Source organism: Corvus hawaiiensis, chromosome 1 (genome assembly GCF_020740725.1).
Source record: "Corvus hawaiiensis isolate bCorHaw1 chromosome 1, bCorHaw1.pri.cur, whole genome shotgun sequence".
Classification (NCBI taxonomy): domain Eukaryota; kingdom Metazoa; phylum Chordata; class Aves; order Passeriformes; family Corvidae; genus Corvus; species Corvus hawaiiensis.
In genome coordinates, this window is record NC_063213.1 from 52,402,317 (window position 1) to 52,419,557 (window position 17,241).

Consider the following 17,241-nt stretch of genomic DNA (forward strand, 5'->3'; position numbering starts at 1 on the left):
GAGAGACCTGCTGGCTCCCTAGATAGAGAGAAGGGTTTTTTTTTAATTTTTAAAGAAAGAAACAATTTATTATTAATTTTAGTCAGATAACTGAGCTCAAATGTAACATCTTTCATGAGGTAATTAATAGATTAACAATGTTCCTGAAGAAAAACAACAAATGCATGCTTTAACAAATAAATTAATTTGGTCTTTTTAAACCACAGAAGTCTGGTAAAGCCCACTGAGCATCTGTGCAGTCCACTGTTCTCATTCTCTGCAGTGCTTGCTTCACTTCCTACCAGAAGTCTTTCCCAGGCACTTCATTTTAGCTCTATAGTTGTGAGGCATTTGTGAGTTTTCAAAAACTGTGTCACTGGATGGATCTTTAACCTGTCTTTTTAGTCAATAGGCATCTGAAGTGCACAGTGAAATACTTAATGTGGCCCAGCAAAATAAAACATAAATTTTCACTTAAAATTATATATGACCCAATTCTTTGCTTGCAAAGAAGGTCATAGTTCTGAGTGGATTTCAGTTGGAGACTCCCAAGGCACTAGGAGTTTTGAGCTAAGACTTACCTGCATTTGCCCCTATTCCAACAGCACTCCCAAGTGTAATACATACAAGCCCTGTTACAGGAGGTCCTACAGCTTTGCCAGCTGTGTGGCAACTGCATCCAGTCCCTTTTGGATTTTGACCAATACATTAAATTCTGTTTTGAAGCAAGAGAGTGTTAAAAATCAGCTTTACAGGAGGGAACGGAAAGAGCAAATACTCCTTTGCTTTGATTTCTGGTATGAAAAGTAAACTTCAGTCCACAGAATATGAGTGAGAGCTAAGCATTCTAGATTGGATTTCTCTCAAGCCCCAAGAGAGTTTTTTGGCTGCCAGTGATAAGAACTACAGAGTTTCAGTGCCTTCAAATGAGTTCTTTCCTCCAGGGCCATGGACAGTTTCACCAGCTAGCCTGAAATGTGGCATGAAGGTTTCAGTCTCTTCCACTGAGAAATGATGGACATCTTATACTTAAGTACTGGATATTTATTGCAGTTTCTAAAACTTAAGCCAAGAAAAAAAAAAAGTAATTCTTCTCAGTTACAATACTTACGAGTTTCAGTGTGAAATCTGAGCCTATTACAGTGTATTGTAGCAAAAGAGAAACCAACCCTTATCCTAGGGAGGTCCCAGGTTTGTATTTATGATTAGATGAAAAAGGGAAGAAGAAACAAACCAAGGAGAGGAGGATGAAAGAATAAGGTTTCGGGGAAGACAAACATTGTGTGGGTGGGGAGGAGTAATTTCATCTCCTTGCTCAGCTGTAGTCTAGATTTTTTAAATCTTATCAGCTCACCATGTCTTCTTTTTAAGTTAACAGTAAATCTCAAAATGACTTTAGTGATTGCAAGATTAGGCCTACTGTTTGCTAAACGTTAAAAGCTAAGTCACTTGAAAACTGATTTGAAAGCTAATCATGGGGGTGCTAGGCAGAAAGCTTTCTTTCACACTCCTAGGTTTCAATTCTTGGAGGGAAGCAACAGTAAACTCACTTTGAAGGCCTTATAAAACCTGTCCCTACAAAATTGTTTTTGCTTTCCTCTCCCAGGCAATATGATTCAAACAAACCACATCATACATTCCAATTCCATAAAACTGAAAAAGAGAAGCCTTTCAGAGAATTTGGCACAGCTTCTGCCACTAAAATTGTAAACTCACATAAAACTCTGCCAAAATATTAATTTTGAAATGCTTTTTTAAGCCTTTGTTGATATCACAGCATTTTATCAGAATATAGGTTTCCTCTTCTCTGGCTCTCATGGCCACACCACACTACTTAGCAGGCTTTAAACAAAGTAAGGAAGGCAAATAAACAGACTTGTGGAGGAACAGATTATTTAGCTGAGATTTTAATTGTGTTACTGAACCCCAGTGAATGGAGGCAATACTGCAAGAGCCAGTAGCTGAAGTGCTGCAAGGGTAAGCTCTACGGTTTTCATCGCATCTTTGAAGGCCTTCCTCTTCACCTGTACCAGGACTGATCATAGATTAGGGAAGAGTCCGGGCAGGACTCTAGGGAGCGGAAGCAGCAGTAGGATACTATGAACATAATCTTTTTTTTTTTCTAATTGAATTATTCCATTCAAAGCCTTTCTACTGCTGGAAAAGAAAAATAAAACAAATAATACCTCCTTATGTAAGATAAAAATAAGCATGGACATATCGTAAACAGAATCTATTTAAGGAAGTCTGCATGCTTTGAAAATTTTGTATTTCAGATTGCAAGTGATATGATAAATATGTGATACGTTCAGCACATGAGTAGATGCAACCCCAAACTGAATCTTCAAAGGAAGCATGAGAAAGCTTTAAAGATGACAAATGGTTATATCCCTTCCTCCTGGTTTACTGATGGAATGCCTCTGAAGCCATAGGTCATTCTGTGAAAGCCTTTTACTAAATCTGAGAGATCCTGCCTGCTGAGGGTCACTTAAAGAGCTCTGCCCTTCTGCTTAGGGACCCCAGCATCTGTACAGTCTTTCATCTCAGCACAACTGCAGATACAGGGATTTTTAGGTTAGCACCGCTGTACTCCCTATAAATCATTCATCTTTGAGTCCTTGCTGAGGATTGATTGAAGGCACAGCAGTCTGGCACATAAAGCATATATGTGTTTCTGTATTTTTCAGACCTGTGATAAGTCAGAGTTGAGATAAAACAATAGCCATTAGCAGTCACCACAGAGGCCCTAACTCCAAGCTTTCACTGGGACAGTGATGAAATTGTGTGAAACCAACAGCAGCAGCCAGCAGATATTTGTTGAAGAATGGAGACAGCATTTAAATGTGAAACCAAAGCCTCAAAATAAACAAGAAATTTGGTAATCTTCATCCCTCTATCTTTTTGTTTCTCTTAGTTCATACCCATGACTGTGGACAGGACCCCTTATGCTCAGTCTCTGGATTGAAGCCATGTCAGTGGGTGTCTGTTACCCAATATAATTCAGTAATAATAAAAGAAAGATCTAGTACCTTATCAACAGCCACAGTCCTTAAGTCAACCACGAAACAACACTTGCCAGAAACAAAATGAGCTGTACTGCAGAGAGGCCTCCTGTCTTTAATAACAGCAGCAGAAAAATTTCAGGACATGGGAGATCAGACAAGATGCCATCCCTTTTAAAAGCAAATGTTCTCACTTTCCAAGCTGAAGTAAAGAAACACCTGAGGATTTTGCTATTTCTTTGTAAACACAGCAGAGCCTTCTCTTTGCTTCATACTTATAATCCCCAGAGCAGTTGCTCCCAATCTGGAGAGGAATTTTTATGGACCTGATGCAGACATACCCATAGCTACAGCTTTGATGGAGTGTCAAGGCTGAACAGCACTGCTGTGGGGGCGAGGGATCTATTTTAGCTTATATTGTGTTATAATATAAAAGCTTTACTTCTCAGTTGAACTGGCCTCTGCCCTTCCTCTGCTGCCCTAATGTCACTGCTGGTGGAACTGCACCCATTCTTCAGCAGGTCTCTGAGGCATCGCACTCGTCTAATCCTGCTCTGAGCAAGTCTGTGCAGCATGGCACCAATAACCCGGGCAGCTGTCTGGATTATGAGCAGTACCTACAAGACGACAGTGTTGAGAAGTGACTTCACTAGGTCAAGCATTGTACAAACACACGGTAAGAGACAGAGCAGCTTAAATAAACAGGGAAAAGATTGAGGAAATCCTCATTTAATCGGTAGAGAATAGAAGCACTGAAATTCAGTGATTTATTTCACACTGACAACAGGAAATACAGGTATCAGAATTCCTGTTTGCTGCTTTGAATATCAGACAAGTCTTCATCACCTTTCCTCACACAATCTTAAAAAAAGATCACTTTGAGCTTTAGGAATTCACACATGAGATTATTTGGATGGTGAAGCACATCTGCAAATGCTAGGATGGGACAGTCTGGCAGCAGAAGGCTACCTGGGTGTCTTGTTTTGAACGACAGGTGTCTGCTAAGGAAGGCAGGAGCCTCCCTTGGAATGGCAGATGTGACCTCCCTTCCGTCTGAAATTAAGGGGCTTTTAGGCAAAGATGTGGGAAATAGGAATAACAGTTCTTTACTATTAAATATATATAACCAGTCAAACAAAACAACAACAACTATGGCAGTAACAGCAATCACAAACCCAGTGCCAGCCTTCCCGGCTGTCGGGCCCTTTCCCCTCGGGTGCAGTTCCGCTCGCAGCCGGCAGGGGCGCTGGCGGCTCCCGGTGAGCAGGGCAGGTGCGATGGTTCCCCCGCGGCTGCAGGGGGCGCTCCGGAGCGAGCTCGGGGAGCACGCGGCACCGGTGCCCTGGGATCCCAGGAAGGGATGGGACAAAGGCTTCACAAACCGCTGGGCAGCCGATCCCGGTGTCCGGCCGGACTCTCGGGAACACCAGGCTGGAACAGCAGGCTGGAACGGCAGGTACAAGCACAAATCCCGGGTGGCAGACGAGGTGTATCCAAACGGAGAACACCTCTGGGGGTCCGGGCAGGCAGGACGAGCACGGCTACAACGCAGCGAAGGCTCGGAGCAACGGAGGGGTAGGGCGGCCACAGCCCGGCTCCCAGCGGGGCAGGGAAGGTGGGCTGGGGATCCTGGGATTTCTCTGGCAGAAGGAAAAAGCAGCCGAAGGAAGCAGCTTCCCTCTCTGTCCAAACAGCCAGGGACTGACTGACCGCACACCCAGGTGAAACAAAAGAGTAGCCAGATGCACCCCTCCCCCAGTGGCTAGGTCTTTGTTTTTCTTAAGTATCCAGCAATTTGTCCCCCTAGCAACACGTATGGGGAAAATTCCTTTAACAGAAAAAACAAACCAGGAGAGCTCCTAAAACCCCAACACTGGGCCTATCTAGAAAGTGAGTAGGGGATTGTTAGAGTGGGCTTCTTGCCTGTCCTTGCTGGTAGGACATCACTGCCACTTCTTACCCAAGTACAGTAGGAGAGTAGCTGGTTAGTATTGGAAAGGACAGCAATTTTTGGTGACATTAGAGATATCTGCAGCCCACTCAGCTGGTTAAATGGGGACTCTGATTGTGCTGCAAGGCCCATTACAGGAAACCTGTGACCTTTCTGAGACACCACTGTGAAAATCTAAGCCCCAAAGGAAGTTTGTAATCTTCCAATCAGTGATCTGTTTTAATCACAATTGTTTTTGTCGCTGCTGCTGCTTCTTCTGTAGCAAGGGCATCAGACAGCACAAAGCATGGTCAACTGTTGGGCAAATGATACTAAAATCACCTGATTGCATCCAGCCTTGATGTTAATATTGCCAAATGCTGGTAAATCACCCTGAGTCACCTCATATCTGTTGAAGAGCAGCAAGGAGAGCTATGCTCTTCCAGCACTGGTCAAGAGGCTTTTTTTAAAAATAATCAAAGCATTGTTGCTGCAAAAGCAAACATGTCTGTCTCTGGGCCTTTCAGTGGGATACTGTTCAGATTGTTTCAGTCTCCCCTGCTTGCCTCCATGTGGCTAAATTTTGAGGCAATGATCTGCAGTCTAACAAACAATAAAAATCAATGCCTTCACCTAATGCTTTCATTTCATGTGCACAGAGGCCCAGATTTCACTGCTGACGGATTAAATGTGGTGGTAAAATGTACAGTGTTGTGGTTCTCAGTACACTCATAGCAACCCTTTGAGGAGAGAACACTCACAGGGTGGTAGTGTAGATGTGTTTAGGAAGAAGCCTGGTATAGACTGTTTCACCTTCTGCTTATGCCCCTGGAATAATTCTGCCTACTATTATTTAAAAGTAGAAATCAGCTTACATATTCTGTTCTGTAGGGGCAATTTTTTTTCCCTGCAATGCAAATATGCTTTAATGTCAAGAGGAAAATGACATGCAGAGGGAGAAGGGCCAAAACAATCATCCACTAATTTTATGCCATGGTGGGTCTCCCAGTTCCCATTGGTCAGCCCTTCTCCTCCTTGCACATTGATAGCTTTAATTGAAGTGAGTGTAGTATGTTCATTTTTAGCATAAAGTAATGGGCTAACAGGCAGAGAAGGTCAAAGTAACTTTAGGCCAGTCAGGAGAGGATGTATTTAGACATCAAGGACACGTACATAAAGATCTGATTGTGTTTTCAGAAGTTCCTTTGATTTTAGCATCAGAACTCCTAGCCGTAAGACTGGAAAAGTGCACTATTTCTTTATCTAAAGACAAAATTATTGTCTTTAAAAAAGAAAATGCAAGGATTTGTCAAGTCAGCCCAGCAAAGTATTATGCAGCTCTGGTTTTATCAGATAATAATTTTTTGGCTTATATACTTGCACTTGGCTCAATTAAGCCATAAAGGCAGAACTTCAGTGAGATGCTGATGAAGCAGCTATATCCTAAAGCAAAGTTTGAAAGTTTTTTCAAAGCTTTCCTATAGAGAAGTTGACTCTGCAGAAGAACTTCAGTCCATGGAAAAGAATAGGCTTGTTTAGGCCATTTTTAAAAAAAAATTCTTTTACATTCAGTAAAAATGAAGACAAGAAGATTACAAAGTTCATAACAAGAAGTGTTCCTGTAGCCTATAAAGATGCCAAAAGATGTCTGAGAGCATCTCCTGCTGTAGTCTAGTGAGCAAAATATTTTCTGTATGATTCCTCAGTTCTCCTGTGAGAGATAGTACCATAATCCCACTGTCTACCATCTTCCATCTCCAGTATTTTCTTGCTGCAGTTGAAGCCTGTGTGAGTCTGCACTGGCAAGAAATCATACCGTTCAATTTAATTCAGCTGCATTTAACATAATCATTTACAGCAGATGTAATTCTTTATAGCACTATGTGCTATGGTCAAAATGGGTATTTAGAGCACTGGTTCCAGAAGCTGGCTCCTGTCCTGTGCATAATCTGTAGTTGTGCTCTAAGATTATGGTATTTTGTGTAATATGAATACTACCTAGTACTATGATGTCCTGTTAGTTCTAAGGATTCCTAACACCTTTCTGTTGCAATGAAGTAAAGATGAAAAATGATGCTGTATTTACAACCAATAGAACATGAATGCTTTCTGTTTGGTAGTAGCATAATGAAGCTCCTAAATCAGGGTCTAATTTTGCCATTACAAGTAGAGTGAACATACTATTACTGTGTGATAATACTGCAAGACGTATCTTATTCTTGAAGGAGCTTGACTATATATAGATCTGCACAATTTTTTCTATTATGAAAACAAGGCAGATAGGTTTGCTATGTGTATTCCTAAAGTTATGTGCTTAAATACTTTCTTGAAAAAAACTTAATCTTTAACATTTCCAAGCCCTCATAGTCTGTCTTCCTTCCTTCTTTTCTTCTTGAGAGAAAGAAATACATCTTTGTGTGTACTGTGCATATATGTATGAAAAATAAACTTCCTCACTGGCAAGTAAACCCAAGAACAATGTTGCTAGCAGCTGTTGTGCTTAAAGCCTAGTGGAGAACACTGTTCCCTTATGAGCTCTCAATGCTCTTCTCAACATCAGTAATCAATATGCCAGAACAATGTATTACGAACTCAAAAGCCCAGGCTAGGAGACCACAAAAGCTCCTCTGTCTCATGTGAGGGAACTGAAAAGAGGCTTTCATAGTGCTGGAGAATATGCTGGCAGACTGTGCCAGTTCAGAGCCCTCAGTGTTCCGGAAGATGTTTATGTACAAGAAGGGCAAATCTTGTCTAATCCTTGGTTCAGAAGCTACTATAACTGTTATTATTTAAAAATGAGAAGAATCATATGTATGTGTTGAAGACGACAATCAGATAATTACAGGCTACTCAGTGGCTGAGACATTGAAAAGGTCTTTGTGCTCCTTCCAGCAGGAGAAGGACATCTTATCTACTCTCACAAGTGAAAAGCAAGATGTATCCTTTAAAAAAACCCATAAATCTATTTCCTCCTATTTTATAAAGTAGTTATTTCTGTAGTCAATTATTTTTGCAAGCAAAAAGTTATAAAACCGAAGAGTTGGATAACAACAATGGTGTTTTTTCTTAAGGATGAAAATAACAACCTAATAAGCACCCAGTTCTCAGATTTTCACTTAGGTTTGTAACTGTCAAGTTGCTGAGAAGAGTTAAGCTTCCATTGCGTAAAATGGCACCAAAGTAAGAAAAAGTAACTTCTCACTGCATTGTCCATCTAAAAAGGAAGGTACCTACTTGGGTTTTCAGGAATTCTTGCTAGACACCACTGCCCTGCAATATGTCAGAGAGAGGAAGATCAGCTTGGCATATAGAATACTGGTTTTTGTAACTTTATTTTAAATGAAATTACATTCAGATACAGCCCAGCTATATTAGCAGACATTTAAACAAATGTTTAAAGCTAACTTCTATGATTAATCTCTTAGCTTCACAATTCTTTTGTCATTGATATTACAAGCTCAGACTAAATTCACTCTTTTGCATTACCCTGATTCAAAATCCCAAGCATGTTAAAAAAATACAAAAATGTCTAAAATTTCACTTTCCAACCTAACTTATAAGAATAATAAAACTACTAAAATGCTGTCATTAAAAAGCCCCATTGATATGATTTACAGCTGTACAAATTGTTTAAAACAAGCATTACTGGATAAGTGATCAAAGCAGTGCTAAAGATTTGAAGAAGTTTTCCCACTGCCCTTAAGCAGACTTTTCTGGCTAAGTTACAAATAAAAACCACTTTGAAAATGTATTCTTAAATTCACCAGAATAAAAAAAAGCCCAAGTGTGCCTGAGAGAAAAGAGAAGGCCATATTCTATAGTGCATATTCACACTCCAAATTCCCAGAAATACTACCGAAACCAGGGATTTCCTTCCCTTTGATGTGCTTGATATTTGTCTAAGACCTGCACAGAAAATTAGAAAGACATCCTGCACCTGACAAGGTGAACAGTCTGCATGCTGAAGAAGAACTGAGTACTGCTGAGTAAGGCAGCTGAGGTGAGGTATGGCTTAAGAGCAATCTGGTTAAGGCAGAGTATGTGTTTTTGAAGCTGTTACTTTTGCTTCCACTTCAAAGCACTAGTGCACTACAACGTGTTTAAGAGCTTTAGTTAAAAAGACCTGGTGGAGCTGGAGCTGGTTCAGAGATAAACCTAAAGGAATTCATTACAATAGCTAGAAAGTCCCTCAAAAAAACCTCTGTCGATTTCATACTCTTAACGGTATTCAGTCTACAGCTCCACACATATATGTATTAACAAGGTAAACAAAAATGTTAAGCACAGCTTTCTCAAAATATCCATCCATTATTTGCCGCTTGTGAGCCACAACTCCTACTGTGGATCAGACATTAGCTGAAATTTTCAGTGAGTGTAGCAATATGCGGGCCTAGTAATTAAATCAGGTGCTTTCTTTGCAACAGATAGTCCTCTATCAGGCCAAATACTGCACGGTATTATATCGGCCTTAATCTAAAGGAATTTATGTGGCATTAGTTTGGATTTTTAAGTGAAGAGAGAATTTGGTCCAGTTTAGCACATTAAAATAAACTGATCCACAGCTTCTCTTTGAAGAATCAATAGATTAAAGACAGTGTTTTTCTTTCTTTTAAGATTAAAGATTGGCAGCACTTTCTGTATTTACTACTAGGAAAGCCCACTTACCCCATTTGGCCAGTTTACAATTATTTATCCTTTCCAGTGCTAAGAATTTCTAGGTTATTCACAGAAATACATCAAAGGTCAGGAAAGTGTAACAACAGATGCACCGTATTGTTGCATAAGCTTATGCTTAAAAAGACTAGAAAGTAGCTGGGCTCTGATCATTCTTCGGCTTGAAGCTGGAGTCTCCTTGGAGAGATCAGTTCTTCCATTTGTTGGAGTCCCAAGCCAGGAACCAGCCTGTGAATGTGGGGGGTTCATGCCCTTGCTTCACAATTACAATGGGGGTTCCCTTATCTCTGCCAGAAGGATCTGTTTCGATATAGCGTTTGGCTAAAAACAGAGAGGAAATAAAACATGGAATATATTAGTTCATTCCTTTGGTATAAAAAATGCATTAAAATCCATAGTGAAAGAACATAGGGCTGCTATAATACAGTATACATTTAATTATTTCAAAGGCAATGAGATGATCAGGTAATTGCTGATTTTTCCCAGCTGGCAGTGAAGGAATTTTCCATGAAGTTAAAACAGAGGGATTGCTCTTCTGATCAGTTCGTTGCCATACAGGTGGGTTTTGCCTCTTAAACAGGAGAAAGCATTTGCTGGTGCTGTGAGGATGCACGAGCTTCGTTCCCATTTCATCCATGTAAAAGCCAGTGTAGTTTCCCTTGACATCCCAACATGACATCAATACAGAAACACAGCCAGGTAACCCTCGCTGCTCCAGGGAAATACATGCAAGGGTTTTCCGCACAAACTTCGTCAGAATAGCTCAGCTATGTGAAGTCACACCAAGGATGACACATGGTTTTTCAAGGAGGCACATGCCACTTAAGTTGTCTTGATTTGTTTTGTATTTGTTTTGTAATTGGAATTTCCTCCTGCAAATTTAACTTAGTGAAGGGTGGCACTAAAAGAACTTGCTGGCAATCCTTTCTCAGTATACATTATTGAGGGTGGAGGTTAGTAGGGACCTCCTTTTAAATTCCTTCTCTTTTCAGTGCAGTTACTTTTCATCAGGCTTTCCTACATATTATTTAAAAATCTCTGCAGCCCAATAATGCTATCTTGATTCATTTTATCCTTCATAAACTTACAGGGTTTTAAAGTGAATTTAAAGGTGAAAATAATCATCTCCTGTATTAAATCCTAGTAAGCTCAGTAACACTTATAGACACAGTAAACATAACTAGATTTCTTCTACATCATATTTTCCTCTTTGTTAAGTAATATTGATGCTACTTCACTCAGAAATCTGCCAAATTGATTTGATTTACCTGATTTAAAGGATTCCTGACGCTCAGTTTCATTAGCATCCTTCCCAATCCAGATGAAAACCTGCAAACAGACGAAAGATATAACGTCCCTGGTGTTATAAAGATATTGTGTACAGCTGGTAAAGCACGAAATAGTTGATTCCACTAGAAGAAAGAATATACACTATGAAAAGACTGAAGAGATACAGAGCTCTCACAAACCACAACTGATGTTTTTTTTCTCCCTTGTGAGAAAGTGTAGTTATGCCCTCTATGACACTGGAAGACCAGACCTTTATTCATTCTGATGAAAGGAACTCCAGTTACCTTTTCCATAGATATCTTTTATACTTTGCCAAGGAAATTGCTCTTTAGGTGCCGATAGTAGTACTGTCTCTGGTTTGAGCTTTGTGTGCACATCAACATTTTTGCTTTGTGATCTGTGCTACCCTGGGTGACTGCTAGATAGCCCAGTGAAAAACCCAACACCCAGAGCCTTGATCTGCAATCCCCCACATCCCCTTTTTTTTTTTCTCTGAGGGATTCTCTTGGAAACCAGCTACATGTCCCAAGACTTCTTGAGTCAGTATGTCCCAGCTATCCATCCAGCTCTTCCCCCACCATCTCCCATCACTCCTTTCCACATGGACCATGGACATTCCTCCTTATTTCCAAAAACCTCAGCCTTTTGTTCGTTAAGGGTTAGGCTGAAGAAGACAAATAGGGCATGGGCCTTCTCCCCTTTCCCTCCAAGAGGAGAGGAGGGGCAGAGACAATGTACTGTGAAAACAGATGCATTCCCTAAATCTGCAGTGAGTTTGCCTGTCATTCAAAAAGCTCTCCACATTTTCAGTTTTCAGTGAACTGGGAAACGATAGAGATTATTTCTGTCACCCTCCATTCAGTTTCTAGTATGGAGTAATTTTTGTAAGGGTCTAGTAGGTTTCCCCTTTCTCTACTAGGACTTTTTGTAGGTGCTCCTGCTACATGGATTTAGTGGATTCTAAATACCTTTAATGCAATAACTTTTTAAAAAAATCAATACATTTTTGTGATAAAGTCAAGAAAGCTATTAAGAACGCAAAACACTGCTGGGTCTTATATACTTGTGCAGCCTCCATTGGTTTAAATAAGAAGTGCCTGCCATGGCCTCACATTATGCTTGGAAATTCAATCTCACGTGTGCACACTAGCACGTCATATAGCTCAAAATATATAGCTCCTTTTGGTATAATTTAAAGAAAATAAAACTGTTTCCATTCTGTCAAGATGATTGTTCCTCCCATCTTATGAACTAAGTTATTAAGAATAAACTATCCTTGTTATCACAAAAAGCAGTGCTCAAGTACACAGCTCACCTGCTCCCAAGCATCCAGCAACATGACATCATCTTCAGCCAAATCGTCCTGAGTGAATTCTCCTGGGACCTCTTCAATCTAGAAAGGATAATATGTTTAGAGGGGCTTTTTTTGTTGTTTTCAATGATTTATCAAGATATACAATTTTGCAAAGACCTAAGATATTTTTATAATGTGCAGAGGCTGATGAACCCTTCTTTTCACTCCTACAGGATCAAGCCCTAAACTGATTTGATGAATGCATTAAGGCTTCTCTGAAAGAAAACAAATCACATAATGTCATGTCCTATAAAATCAGCTCTCCGTTTCTCAGAATTGGTAAGATATCCTAAGGAGAGGCAAAGACTTACACTGTAATTGTTGACTACTGTTAATTGGGACTGAGGTCTGCCAGAAGAAGGAGACAGGAACATTTCCATAGAGCACCTTGAACCAACCAAGCTGATATCAGCTGATACATTCATGCAGTTTACATTCATTAATTAGGAAAAGAAACTGCTTTGAATTCGCAGTGGGTGAGCCCAGTGATGAAACTCACATCCAACCAAGCTTCCTGGCCACTTGACAATGGGACATTACAGTTGACTAAGCCATTGAGGATTAGTCCCCAAAGAAAAGGCAGACTGCTTGCTTCTTCCAAGGATGTACATGCAGATAAAAAGGCAGTTTATTATTATTTGGTATGAGAAGGAGAGATAATAATGTAGCTAATGGTTCCAGCTCTTAAAGGATTGTCAAGGGTTTGGCTATGTGTGGTCATGTGGAGTGCTAAAGGGACGATAAGCAGATGGTGAAAAAGACATTCCTTTTCCCCACCCTGTGTTATGGTGGCCAGAAAGTCAGAGTGGTCTGACCTGCCTCTTCTGGGACCTCTCACGGTGGTGATTCAGTTACTAGAGAAATGCTACAGGAAAGAGGGGATTTCACAGAATTTGGAGGGAATTTAAAATAAAAAGTACGTCCATAGCTCCCAGCAGACTACTACAGAGAGGTTGGTTCCTATTACTGTATTTCCCAGGAGTATTTTAGAAGCTTGTTAGAATACACTTTGCTATTCTCCTAAGATTTTAAAGTCCTTATTAAAGGATCCTATTTGTTTTATCCCTCTCCAAATGACTGGGCTGTGCCTTAAGGAGACTTCCAGCTATGTCCCCTACCTAAAACTGAGCGTGTCCTTGCCAAATGGTGACACAGCATTGCCCTCCCAGAATACAGTAAGTAATTAAGCCTGAATCACAGACTTAATATCCAGTGCATAGCTCTGGGTGTTTCTGCCACGGAAGTAGGTCTTCCTAGCTCCTTGAGCACAGGCCAATACCTTAAAGGCATAATTACACATCTTAAATCTCTATGGAAAATTTCAGACTGCTAGAGATTTTTGGCAAGCAGCATTTATTTTCCTTGCCACCACTGTCAAATGCATAAGGGGCAAGGCACTGAGCTGCACTTCCTCAGCAAATTGATAGCAATCTGGTGATGCTCTGCAAGAATTAAATTGCTTTTGACTGGGAAAATACCTTATCTTTTTGCATCTGCAAGCCTCTATTTCCAGGCTGGAGCAGGCTCTGCATGCAAACTTCTGCTGTATTAATTATTCTGTTCATTCATTGCATTTTGACAGTTTAAAGCACCAAATGTCCACTCTCTAGCTCTTGCCAAGCCTGGCTAACTAAGCCAGTTCCCCAAATTCATTTAATGACCACTTATTTCCAAGGCAAAATACACCAGAAACTATATAATTAAACAGAGAGGAAAGTACCCATCATATACTCACAATAAATCTGCCAGTCTTATTAGAACAACCATACAAGCGAGGGGGATGATCTTCAGCCTTTGTCAAGAGTTGTGCTGAAGTCTGGTATTTTTTTTTACCTCCAAGTGCTTTCCAGAATTCCTCTAAAATACAGAATATATAATTTATTCACCAGCTGATTTAACATTTGATGTTTTAGCTTGTTAGATAGTGTTCCAGAAATTCCCAAACAATCTCAAAGATGAATGCATTTTCTTACAGTACTTCCTGCAGTTTGTCAAAATACCGATATCAGTCGCATACCTAGTGATGCCATGAAGATTTTTTGCCCTTTTCTTTTATACCCCTTTTACACCTTTTTATAACTTCTGTATTCTTAGTGCTTTTTGCCTACATTCTTGGACTTGTTTGTCAAGCTAAGAGATTAAACATTTTAGAAGCTTCGTAGCTAGGGATCAGTGTGCCCCAGACCCCAAGGTCCTCTCCAGAACACATTCTGTAAACCAAGATAGAACCATCCAGGGGAAGGTTCCTTGGGGAGGGGGGGCTCACTTGAGCCTCTCATTGGGGAATCTTTGATAGATATGCTAATTAGTAAAACCTATAATGTTATACCTGATCTTTTGGGGTATACTCAGTGGGGTGCATCTCAATGCATATGACCAGGAAGTGTGCACCTAAGGATCCTTAAAATAAATACCAAAGTAAAATCCCTTTTCCCCTTCTAACCGTGTTTGACTCTTGATTTTAAGACCAGGAAAAGGCATCACTAGAAAGATCATAGATTTTAGAATGGCCTGGGTTGGAAGGGACCTTAAAGATCATCTAGTTCCAATGCCCCTGCCATGGGCAGGGACACCTTTCAGTACACCAGGCTGCTCAGAGCTCCATCCAACCCAGCATTAAACACTTCCAGGATGAGGCATCTACCACTTCTCTGGGCAATCTGTTCCAGTGCCTCACTACCCTCACTGTAAAGAATTTTTTCCTAACATCTAATCTAAACCTACTGTCTCCCTGCAGTGCTCTGTATTCTCAGCTGTCTATTAGCAGCTACGTGGCCTCATACGAACCTGGTTCCTGGCCTTCATTAATCTTAGCAGTTTGGCATTTGAGAACATTGGCAATGTATTGAGCTCCTTGTTCCTCTTCTTTGCTTGCTCCTTTTCCTACCCAGGTGTAGCCAGAGTTGTTTGGCAGTTTCAGAACAAAGACATCATTAGAGTTTAGTGACATTGCGTCAACATCAACCTAGATTAAAAAAGAGATTGTTTTATTCTTCAAATTTTCAAATAATGTAATTACTATTTTGCATGTTTATATAAAATGTGTAGACATGTGTTAATCTGCTATGCTTTTGGTCTTCAGTTCTTCCCTAGTTTTATACTGATACAAATTAGAGAAGAACTTAAGTCAGGGAACTGACTTGCAGGGCAAAACTTGGGACTGTTTGCAGTAGGAAAGACCATCTCATAGGGGTTGCTGACTTCTTGTCTATTCTTTGTCAACTGACTGTTCACTGTGTGTATTCTTACAGTTCCTCTGAACGATGTAGACTGGTTCCAGCCAGCTACAGCATATTCTCTTTGGTTTATTGGGTGGGTTTGTCAACTAGAGCAGTGGATTGGATTTGGAGTTCTGTGTTCCAAACAGATGTGACTCCTCAACAAGATTAGTTAGAGGAGCTCATGGCAGCTGTATCATTTCCCACTAGGAATGGCTGGTTTACTTAGCAGGTGACCTTACCTCTGCAATCCTAGTAATGGCTGCTAGGTTCCTGCGGATTTGGAAGAGTCGTGTTGGTGGAGCAGGTTTCTGACCTTCCTTCTTGGATGTCCCATCCTTGTAGACAACAAGTGGTTTGTTTTTGAACAAGCTCAGTAAATGTGCAGGCTCTTTGCCTTGACTGACTCGGATCTGTACGTATGTAGAGAAATGCAGAAAAAGAAATAAAAGGACACAAGTGGTTATTTTTGGTCTTTGCTGAATAGCTTAGGGGATCTTAGCCAACAATGCTAAATATGTTAGCAAAAATGAGAAATAGCAAGCTGAGGAGATCTAAAAATATAGTTACAGACATATAGAGTTAGAGCATTTGTGAGATTTTTTTTGTCAATCACGCTGACACAAAGACGAGATTCAAAATTCTAACAAAATATTTAGCTGATTAAAATGGCTGCTATCTACTGTAATAAGAACGTCACTCATTTTCAAAAGAACTGTCATTTTATAGTGTTTTATAGAATTACTTAATTCTCCTGAAAAACTATCTTGGAAGTTTAAGTGCCCTGTATTTAAGCAGAAGAGAAAGTTTGTTCATTTTATTCATTACTTCTGTATGTATTTTATCTGCAAGAGGATGAAAAAGAGCAGCATAAATTTCTCATCCAGAAGATAACGTGGATGATGAAAATAAACTTCCATTACAGATGTAAAAGATGTTGTGCCATGAAGAATATGAAAAATGACCATTTTTAGGTTAATGTACGGTAAAAGTTATTTGTATGCAACCATTTAATCTTCCTTTGTAACAGTGCCACTGGCCAAGGTAGAGGGCTGCAAATCCCTGCCTTTCATTCCCAGAAAGAAAAGGAAAAAAGGGAATGAGACATGCTGTGTAGCCAGCAGACTAGGAGATGTGGAGAACCCTCAGTGAGGCCTGGGGCAGCTGAGAGCCAGGGTGCCCAGAGAGGTGGCTGCAGCTGGGCAGGAGCAGGTGCTTTTCCTGATTTCACAGGCAGAGAGACTGCTACAGTTCTCTGGTAAGGATAACCTAGGATACATATACTTGTAAGGGACGAACTGCAGCAGGATTTTACAAATGGGAAAAAAACCCTCAAACCACAAAAAAAGCCTCAAAAACCGAAAACCCAAATAAACTCAAAAAACCCCAGTTCCCCCAAATTGCAGTGAAACATTCCTGCAAGCCCAACTTTTTAATAGTCATTTGTACTGTTGTGCCATCTAGTGACCACACAAAACAGCACACTTAAAGCTTTCAAATAATGCTGATAGAGATGTTAGGCACAGGTAATATATTCTATTTATTTGCATAAAAATACACACATACATACATACATACATATGTGTATATATATGCATATAGGGATACGTACACATATATATTCCTAAGATCATTGCAGGCTAAAAGTACTTTTAGGTATCACATCTACTGCAGTGAAATGGATCTTCTTCAGCTTTTAAGCACTTTACTATTGCAGTTGTTAGTAGTAATAATGTTATTACTTTAAGATTAACACTGGCCTTGGGTATGAGACAGGACCACATTGTGCTGGAC

The 17,241-nt window shown here is 40.2% G+C and overlaps 1 protein-coding gene across 2 annotated transcripts in view; it reads right to left on the bottom strand.

Annotated features, from left to right (window-relative positions):
* Window positions 1-8,219: 8,219 nt before the first annotated feature.
* Window positions 8,220-17,241, bottom strand: part of SCIN (scinderin) — a 73,225-nt gene continuing 64,203 nt past the window's right edge. For both annotated transcript variants that reach the window (XM_048304549.1, XM_048304539.1), the window contains exons 11-16: window positions 15,690-15,860; window positions 15,017-15,194; window positions 13,965-14,086; window positions 12,191-12,268; window positions 10,854-10,914; window positions 8,220-9,906 (exon numbers count right to left, since the gene is read on the bottom strand). In XM_048304549.1, coding sequence (XP_048160506.1) covers window positions 9,773-9,906; window positions 10,854-10,914; window positions 12,191-12,268; window positions 13,965-14,086; window positions 15,017-15,194; window positions 15,690-15,860 — 744 coding nt within the window. In that variant the 3' untranslated portion in view covers window positions 8,220-9,772. The remainder of the gene's footprint in view (window positions 9,907-10,853; window positions 10,915-12,190; window positions 12,269-13,964; window positions 14,087-15,016; window positions 15,195-15,689; window positions 15,861-17,241) is intronic.